This window comes from Papaver somniferum, chromosome 3 (genome assembly GCF_003573695.1).
Source record: "Papaver somniferum cultivar HN1 chromosome 3, ASM357369v1, whole genome shotgun sequence".
Lineage (NCBI taxonomy): Eukaryota > Viridiplantae > Streptophyta > Magnoliopsida > Ranunculales > Papaveraceae > Papaver > Papaver somniferum.
The window spans coordinates 143,514,713-143,525,282 of NC_039360.1; the positions used below are offsets into that span (position 1 = coordinate 143,514,713).

The following is a 10,570-nucleotide window of genomic DNA, read 5'->3' on the forward strand; positions in this document are numbered from 1 at the left end:
TTAGGTTACTTACAAATACATCTAAAGCTGGAGACAAATTCAAAGAACGTTGCTTCTACTAGCAATGCAGCCGCAGACTTCCTAAATTCGCAAAATCAGAGATTGTTGAAGATAGTAAACATTATTTTAGAAATTTTAATAGGCGGAAATGTCATCATATAAGAAGGGATTGTAAATTGTAATGATCTGGCCAAGCATGCTAGAAAGTTTAATGTTTCTACAATTTGGCAACAATCTGTTCGAAATTTTAATCTTCACAGATCATGGACGAGATGAACAATGTTATTTCTGTTTAAGATTAATGAATCTTTCCTTTGCATTCAAGAAAAGATATGGGATCCACTATCGTCAAATACTAAAAATCAGATGATATATATATATATATGTAAAGATTTATAGCATTTAATCAGGAATAGGAAATGAAACTGTATATAGAAAATGAAAAAGTTAATCAAAGACAATCCTCTATCCATTTGCTCAACTGCACATCCATCCATCTGCCGTCTATCTGTCCGTCAATAAGCATAAAAGTAGTATTCCGCCTGTCCTGTTTGTAGGGTAAAAAAATATCTAAGCATCTATTACTACTGTATTGTTCAGTTACTACAGCTATGTTTCGTTATTGCCATGTCGGGAAGGAACAGTATCAGGTGCCTGACTAGTGAATCTCATTTCACCACCATCACCATCAACTTTACCACCATTGGCCCCATCCTTTAGTAGAAGATACAACAACAAAAAAGCATATGATCAAAAACTAGTTTGATTATTAGTCAAGTATCACAACCTTTTACAAGAGAAAGAAAAACCAAGTTCCGTGTTGAGAGGAAGAGAGTACCATTTCTGTTCCTTGGTTCACAGATTTTTTCATGGTAGCAGCTACGGTTCTAGGAAGATCTGTCAATGTTCCCTGCACATAGAGTTTGTTGTTGTTGTTATTATTATTATTATCATCATTCATGATACAATAATGTACAAGGATATTCTAAAAGGGAAATTATCCTCACTACATCATGAAGTCAGAGAACCCATAGAATTTAGATCCAAGAAAATATGGGGGACATCACTGTTAGGTGGGAAACAAGACATCCATAAACATCATCCAAACAATAAATGCAGCCCACTCTAGCCAGACAATTCTCGTTAACGAGTGAGGAGTTAGTTATCCTAAACTACATTCAGAACTTCAAGAGATTTTTTTGAAGTTTGTTTGAACTTGCTGCTTTACATGAACCCAAGGTTTAATGTAGGAGATCAACTATTTAATGAACTGAAGGACCCAACATACATACATTATTAAGAGACAACAAAAGTAGCTATAATTAGTCTAAAAAAACTGGCTGAACTGAACAAAGGGGTTTCACCAAGTTACTTTGAGAAGGCGCCAAGGACAAACCTAGTTGAACATGAAAAAGGCCAATGACCAGAACGATAACTAATGTAGCTACAATGTTGCAACAGTGATGATCTTTACTACCCTCTTTCAGTAAATAGATATAGGATAAACTTAAATTTCAGTTAATAGATATAGGATAAACTTAAACAGGGTAAAAGGATTATAATGAAACGCCACAAATGACAGCATGACCACAAAGTGAGTTTGTTCTGAGTATCATTGAATGTTGAAAAGTAGAGTAAGCATTAAACATTCATTAATCTTTGACAAGTAACATATTATTTTATCTATGTAATGCATGGATACTTTTCGGATATGTCCACCTTAAACTCGACCACCATTCACGAACACCTTATCAGCATATTACATTTCTGTAAGAATGTGGACTTAAGTATTTGTATATGAATTTATTTTATCTAACAACATGGCATCCATTAAGTCATCATCTTTAAGTAACTGACCTTGTTAGCCCACTTAAGCCCACAAGCATTGCACAGAGACCCTGGACCCTGAGGTCCACGACGCATCATCGGAGTGCTGTTAGAACTGGTGCCGCAGTGTGTGCAGCTGACCAATTTATATATAGATAGATTAGAGGCAAATGAGAAAAGGAAATCAAGCATAATATTGTTATCAGCTAAGAAGGAGATCAAACAAAAACGAATATAAAAATTCTGAGGATCCTTGGGAAAAAGGATCATCAAAAAGCTTCAGTGAAGTTCATCAGAGTACGTACTGGATTAATCATTAACGGAGACTCTTGATAGTTCAGTTTAAACTCACATAGTTTCTAGTTGCTCAACCGGTACTGGAGCATCTGAAGGAGACCAGAATACAGATTCCATTGGAGTGGGCTTTGAGGATGCAAACTGACCCTTTTTACGCTGCATCCTGGAAACTCAACATTACGAATAAGTCGAGAACTAACATTAGCTAAAATACTTCAAAAGAAATAAGCCGACAACAAACGTAGTTGTGTATCCTTCTTCCTGAACTGAATATACTTTGTAGATTAGGGCCTATTGCGATCAGACTCACTTCAAGCAGAAGAATGCAACCGAGTATGCATGGTTAAACTAAAGAGCTTGGATCAATACTCCACAAACAACCCTTTTCATTTTAAGGAAGCACACAAACAAATTAAATAAAACTCATCTTTCATGTGTTTGTCTTGTTTGGAGTGGGATAATGACTCAGATTTCTACTACAATCACACCAGACAGGAGATCATATTCCACTCCAGAAAAGAAACAATGCGATTAAAATGAGATCGACAAGATTACTGGCAGAATGGCAAGAGCCTCGGAATTTACAATTTAATTATTGCTTACCCATAATGATTAAAATGATCCTACAAAAAATTTATATCATGTGCCGCTCTACATTCAACATAGTAACGGAGTCACCATCTGACTGCAATTGTTCACATAGCAGCTGCGGGATTACACGATTCAGTTTACAGAATTATAATAGGTGAAAGTTGATATTCCACGTAAATATTGGGAAACCTTAACTAAAGCAACTACTAAGTACCAATAAGAGAGATGAATTTATAAAGGAAGTGCAAATACTCCAATTCATAGAAAAATATAACCATTTCCACACCTTTGGGCGACTTCTTTGCGGACAGCATATCGAATTTTCTTATCAAAGCAATGATCCTTCCTCTTTTCACGGTATTTGTTCAAAGCAAGAGCCCTCTGTCCCTGACTTGCTCGTTGAGGAAAATCACCCTAGAAATAACACATAAATAAACAAATTAAAGCAAAACATCACCACCAACATAAAATGCAAAACTTATAATTACATTCCTACCTTTTGAGTTTGATCACTTAGAGGAGCAGTAGTTAGTCCAAAACTAGAGGTAGCATCAATAGCACCAGGTACTTCAGTTCCACCTAACAACAACATCACAGCGTGTACCTGTAACAATCAAACCATAAGATTAAAGCAAAATCCTTGACAAAAAAAAAATGAAAAAAATGAAAATCCCTAGGAAATTAAGAGAGAAAACGAACCTTCTCAGGAGTAACAGAATCAAAAGTCCGCAATTTTCCTTGAAAAGATAAAGCGAGTTGATTCATATTATTAAACTCCCGAACTGCTACGACATTGCTATTATTACGACGATTTTCTACTTCACTAACATCAGCATAAGCAGCTCCATAACTAGAAGGAACATCTTCTTCAACACCATCCATTAAACCATTATTATCATCATCTTGTTCTTGTTCATAGAGATTATTGTTGTTAGGTTTATCAATTGCTTCATCATCTTCTTCTTCTTCTGCAAAATCTTCATCGATAATATGGAAGTCAGCAATCATATTGTTGCTCATTACTGCATTGTGACCGTACGATTGATTAATATCCTGACGATTTTGATTTCTAGACATCTTTGAATTTTGGAGAATTTACAAAACCCTAAAAAGTCTCCAGATTATTTTCGATGGGAAAAGGATTTCGAACTGGACCCACTGAGGTTGAGACTGGAGTGGGAAGGTGAGGAAATTCTTAACGACTCCCCTGTCCAGATTTATTTGAGAGCGATAACTACTGTCAACCTCGGCCGTGGCCCCAATCTCCACAAGAATTTCGGTTTCGGCACTCACGTGAAGCAGAATGGTCAATTTCGTTGGGACGAAAAGTGACCTAAAATCTAGCGGAGATTGACAGAGACGAGGGTACTTTGGTAACTGTGTTTGTAAAATCGACTTTAGGCTTATAGTCTTATGGCGATTAGCAGACCACGTCAGGTAGGACAACCTCCTAAGTCCTATGGTAGAGCTAATCTAGCATGCTAGTCGCTGAATAAAACAGCGAACGGTAACGCGCAAAACCCGAGCGCTGAACCAAACAGCGCAAAAGAATTTCATTATTTTCATTTTCATCTTCTCTTCCCTCATATCCTATCACACCCTTCCACGTCTCTGTCTCTCCACCACACTCTCTTCCGCGTGCTTTATCTTTCTCTTCCAAATATATAAATATCCAAAAAAAGAAAAATTATCCTATCACATCCCTCTTCTCTCCATCAGAATTTCATAATGTATGATAAAAGAAATGAAAACATTCAGTGCTGAACCATTCAGCGTAAAAGTCACTTTTTCAGCGCTGAACCATGCAGCGCTTCAATCTCGTTGGTAGTTCACCTGCGAGCACCTGCTAGAAGAGATAACTAGTTTAACTTTTAGGCCACACTTTTTTTTTGAATTGCAACACTTAACTGCTAATCTAGCAGCTCAATCTAGCTCACGGGACTTAGCCTAAGCCCTTAGAATTGGTCTCTTCATCTGAAACTAGATCAAATCTATGGAGTTAGATTGGTGTTTTCATCCAATAATTCAAACTAATAAAAAAAAATCAATATTAGATATGTTCAGTTGGTAAATCAAAACTAATGTATACATAGATTCCATTCAAATACAACGCATAAAATTATGTATGCCCTGAGGCCAGCTCTTCAAATACAACGCATAAAATTTGCATATCACTTGTGTAGGTTCAATGTGTTAGAGCATAGCGTGGTTGAACTCACCAAGCGCTGGTATGTCAAATTTGGTTGTCATATTTTAGTGTGTCAGAACTCATCTAAAGTCGTTTGATTATATACTAGCGCCTAGAGTCAACTTCGTTTAGGTTAGACTAGAAAGTTTAGGAATGTTGAGACATACAAGTATTACTCTGAAGACCTGAAGAATGTGAAGAATGAGCGAACTACAACGACAACATCATCCTTCCTCTTGAGGTTAGTAATATTGACTTGAACTGTTTCATTCCTAACGTATCTTTCAAGTCATGCTATATTGAAAACATAACTGCAAAGCTGTATATACTGTACATATTGTATAATACTCTAGTAATGTGACATGGTCATATTTGCATCATCATAGTATCAGTGAATTAGACTGCGAAGTATAACGCTTATCTTTTGAACTTCGTAGATATGACATCGACATAATCTTGTATATATTGTTATGATTATGTGAATGGGTTATGGTGAAAATTTCATCATAGGAAACAATGTTTTACATTTGTTTAAAGGAAGTACATTCATGAACTTCTTTTACGAGTTAAAAGGGAAATCATTGGGCTTATTGGTACGGTTATTCATTGCAAATCTTTGGATTACCAATATGTGTGAGATGGTAGAATCGATCGACTTTGTTATGTATCTTGGTATAACTAATCACAATGCCTGACTTATAATTTGGTATGACTAGTTTTTATTAATTGGTGTAACAGATCCTAAGTAATCACCATGAGATGGTATGATTGATATTTGTAATTCGTGTGACCGATCACAGAATGTTGTGTAATCGATCCTTGTAATTGGTAACCGGTCCTGGTAATTGGTGTAACCGATCCTGGTAACTGGTGTGACCGATCACAAGCAATACCATGAGAATATGATAACTGGTCCTGGTAATTGATGTAACCGATCCTAGTAACTGATGTAACCGGTCATGGTAACTTGTGTGACCGATCACAAGTATTTCCATACTGAGGTATAACCGATCCTACTAATTGGTAGAACCGATTGAACCCATGTATGTGATTTGATATTTGATCAATCACATAGTAATCTTGGAATACAAGTGAACCAATTCTAAACTTGTTTGGAAGTGTGGTATAAACGATTCCAAGAATGTAAATCCATGTAAATATAAATAAGGATTTACAGTGAAGAGATGTCAACATACTTTGAACACGTACAATAACTCTTATCATTTATTGTTCAAAGATATTCTTTAGTACTCAAGGAGATCCTGTGTCGAAATAAATTGAGAATCATTTAATTAAGGTTTTTGGTTTTATATGCTTTAATTACCAGCAATTAAATGCATATCTCTATATATTAAAAATTGGTAATTGGAGATTTTTCTATTGAGAGATTTTTCTGCAATTATATTGCATATACTTGATAGTGAGCCTATAGAGTTTGGTTAAGTTCGAACCTATTATCAAGTATCATACTTCGTTGTTGTATTGTCTCGATCTTGTATCTATAGTCAATCACACAAGTTATCATGTTGTCGTATTGTTTCGATCTTGTATCCATAGACGATCACAAATGTGAACCGATTTGTTGTTTTATCCCGACTCAGTCCATAGATAATCACTTTAGGCAGAGGACTTATAGGTGGATAAATAAAATATTGTGGTGTATCTGGGTACCCTCGTCTTTTCAATTGGTATCAGAGTAGGAAAACACGAAAAGATCTAACAATTTGTGTTTGGTAGGATCCAACTTATAAGAATTGAATTCAATGGCTAATTCAGTTAATGTAGTAGCAGCCTAGCAGGATTTGACATCTTCAAGGTTCCATGGTGGAAGACACGAATGAATAATGTGATACTCTCATTTGAGGAATCGCCTAGAAGTTGTTCAAAAACTTGCGGTTTCTCAAAAAAAACCTCTCTTTCATCTAAGAGACAACCCACTGATTTCTTCATGTGATGGATCTTTCAATCAAAGAAATCAATACAATACAATTCAACAAGGTTTCATAATGTTGACTTGGATGGGTTACAAAATATCTCCTCAGTTGCTTCTGTTTCTCACTATGAACAATTCACTAACAGAATCCCTCTGCAAGGTCTCACGTTCTCTACTTGTTTAAAGGGTTGTTCGACTATTACATGTATCTCGCAATTTTAATTATCTTTAGATTAATTAACAGACTGAATTAGTTGGCCACCTAAACAATATATCAGTCAAGCACAAATATTCCTATTAGTAAAGACAAACGATAATCATGTGAAGAAATCAAAATAGAATCATACATTAAGTTAAATCAAGTCTTAAATTAAAATTCATCCTCAACCAAGTATATGTTTAGATACTCATGGATGTAGAAACGTCCATGATATACATATAATAATATAGAAAAGAAAACGTTTATGATTGATGAGAACCGCTCTGAAACCCTAGCTTTCGCTCCGTTGTGTTGTTTCTCTCCTCCAATGCTTGCAAAAGTATGTAAAAAAGGTCACTTCTTAATGTTATAGTAAAAGTCTTCTGGGACCAGGTTTCCTTGATTTGGAAGTCAGAATACGTCAAAAGGGACCCAATAACTTTGTCTCAGTCGGCACATATGACTTCTAATGAACTATGTCGACTCTACGATCAAAATAACTCCAAAACTTGCCCCATTCGGCAGAATCGAGTTCCGATGAACAATGCCGACTCTAGGGCTTAAAAATACGAATTCTCTGCCTGCAATAGTGTTGCATTCATCAATAGTTAATAAAATTTCTGATTCTTATGTTGTATTATATATCGTCGTTTTTCGCTTCGGCTGTTTGCCCATAACTTTTTCCTTCGAACACGGAACGACCTCATTCTTTTCGCGATCACTTAGTATTTTTGTTCTCTTCAAAATGGTATTAAGAACTCCTGAATTTGAATGACTTTTACTTGGTCTTTGGCGCTCCATGTGTTTTTGAATGTTTTTTGCTTCATTTCGTCGCACTTGTTCGACTTCTCACTTGGATACTTAAAGTACTTCACTTCTTAGATATTTTGTAGTTATTTTGAATCTTTTAGGGATGAGTCACCTAATATAAAACATCTTCACTGAGATGTAATTGGTGTAAAATCATCCAACAAAAAGGGGTTAAATTTGTCCAACGCCTTAAGGATTTTGAAACAAACTTCGAAGCGGAAAACTTCATGTTATTTCTTTGCCATTCCTGTACAAAGATTTTTACCACCTCAACATCGGTTTCATCCCTCACTCTTAATTGATTAACTTGTATGGTCAAAGCTACAAATTCATTTATTTCTTTGCTAATTGTCCCAGGACGAAATTGAAAGTCACATACAACACAACGACTCGAGCTACGAGTGTCACTGCTGTATAACTTTTCGTAAATGCTCTTCCAGAATTTCACATTTGGTGTTTTTGCTACAACATGCTTATTTCTAACAAATAGTTTCTGCTAATAGATAATCTTCTTTTCAAGTATACTGAGAACGACGAGCTAACAAGGGTCGGCATATCTTTCAAAAAATTAAATTAAAAATTAGAAGAAATTGTGATATTTGAGGTTTGGAGAAGATGTAATTGATATGAGGTGATAAGTAGTATTTATAGAGAATGCAAATAGAGTTGTTATCTTAAACCATTTGATGTAGCCATTGGGCGTTTAAGTTGCGCCATAAGACATGGGGTAAGTCATCATCGTGTTACTTCAACAGCGCGACACAACTTACATCATTGGCTATTGAACTTGAACCGCGCGGCGTAAGAAGAAATGCGCGTTTTTTCTTACGCCGCGGTGGCCAACTCTCAAATTTAAGAGTTTGTCAGTCCATTATTCAAGTTTTTTGACTCCATGATGGGATCCAAATTGCCAAATCTTATAGGAACTGCCTTAATAGGCAAAACATTTTCCTTAAACAAAAAATATACAACATAACTTGTATAAAATAATAGGCTTGGGACCAAGAAAATTTATTATATTAAAGAGGTATTATACTATCGGTAATATAATGTAGTAGAGTTAGCTTGACCCCCTTGCGACATAATTAACCCCCATCCGCTTCGTCTCCCTTGACTGGTTCCTCATGAGGCTCGCTGGTAGGCTAGCACGACAACCTGTTCAACTAATGTGGTAGTACGTTGTTGGAGCTTAGCTTTGTTAGGATTCCAACTAATTTCTTGTAATAATGTTTATTATCCAATAATATATTATTATTTTAAAAAATAATTCTTTTCGAGGTTGAATAATATTTGTAGATTGTAAGTACAATATCGACTAGTTTTCTGAAGAATTATCTTCCAATACAAATACTGACACTCCAAGTTTCAATCATGCTTGAACACTTCTTCCTACAATACAACAACCTTTTTTTTTTTTTTTTTCTTTTTTTTTTTGAGGAAAAAGGTTGTATTAAATAAAAAAAATGTAATAAGGCCGGAGCTCCCATTATCTATACAAGACTATTGCCTTCGGTCAATACATACTTTCCAGTGTGTTATGAGTTCTCTAAAAATGATAGCAAAAAGACACTTTTCCTTTCCACCCCATGTATATACCAGAAGTTTCACTCATTTATTGTTTCTGAAACTATTTTGGGCCTTTTTCTGAGTCATTACTTGTCTCCTCTCGTTCTATATAGCCCAGCATATGGCAAAGATTAGTAGAGGCCATATCTTTCTTCCTCTTCGTCGGCCCCTTCTGAATTTCCAGGATTGTAGTTGATCGACCAGATTTTATGAGAATACTCACAGTGAAGAAGTAGATGATTTACATTACGAACCTTACTCGGGATCTTTTGAGTACATTACAAACAATTAGGGATGAAATACAACTTGATTTGAATTTTAAAGAAGAACAAACTAATATTACATCATATTTTGAGAAAAGTTTCAGTACATATAAAATTTATTTTTTATTTCTCTAGTACCTTTATTATTTTTATATTATTTGGGACGTATTAATAGTAGGAAATACCAATAGGTCCTAGAAATAATATATTAGGATGAGTTTGGTTCAGTTGACTCAGTCAACTGTCTGTTTGGTCCTTTTTGAAAATATAAATTATAGTTTGGTCCTAGAAATAATGGTTTGATCCTAGGGTGACGTCATGGATGATGTAATTGTCATCTTGTAGTGGCAGAAATACCCTTATATTATTGTTTGGTCCTAGAAAATAATGGTTTGGTCCTAGGGTGACCACATATATACAAAAATTTCCTAGAAAATATCTCATTCTCAGATTTACTTTATCTCTCTTGTCTACTTCAGATCTAGTTTCTCTTCTCTCCATTTTTTTTTTCTTTTTCTTTTCTGCTGTTGTTTTATTGTTATTGCAGGCAATGAATCTTGATTGAAAGATTTGATCTGCTACTTTGTGAAAACGACGAAGATGATGAAGACTTCGAGATCTGCTGCTGTTGAAGACGGTGCTTGATTGACACACTTTTTGAAGATTTGTTGCTGAAGAAAAGATGAACGATGGTGTTTTTTAGGGTTTTTCTTCTCTACTGGTGTTGATGTTGCGATAATGATGTTGAAGTCGATAAACATGATGAAGGCGATAAAGTTTTTTTTTTTTTTTGTTGATGCTGTTAAAGATGATGAAACCTATAAATATGACGAAGATGATGAATACGATGTTGCTGCTGTTGAAGACGATGATGTTTGCTGCTGTTGTTGAAGACG

General features: G+C 35.3%; 1 protein-coding gene across 2 annotated transcripts; it reads right to left on the bottom strand.

Annotated features, from left to right (window-relative positions):
* Positions 1–294: 294 nt before the first annotated feature.
* LOC113357582 (GATA transcription factor 24-like) lies at positions 295–3,984 on the bottom strand. Of its 2 annotated transcripts, none has more exons than XM_026601025.1 (7): positions 3,415–3,981; positions 3,212–3,319; positions 3,002–3,129; positions 2,180–2,287; positions 1,858–1,963; positions 839–910; positions 295–714 (listed from the first exon to the last, which is right to left on the bottom strand). In XM_026601025.1, exons 1-7 carry the CDS (start codon positions 3,790–3,792, stop codon positions 610–612), a joined length of 1,005 nt encoding a protein of 334 aa, XP_026456810.1. In that variant the 5' UTR covers positions 3,793–3,981; the 3' UTR covers positions 295–609. The 2 variants fall into 2 exon arrangements, with proteins under 2 accessions (XP_026456810.1, XP_026456811.1); XM_026601026.1 differs by having other exon boundaries at positions 354–547; positions 3,415–3,984.
* Positions 3,985–10,570: the final 6,586 nt, after the last annotated feature.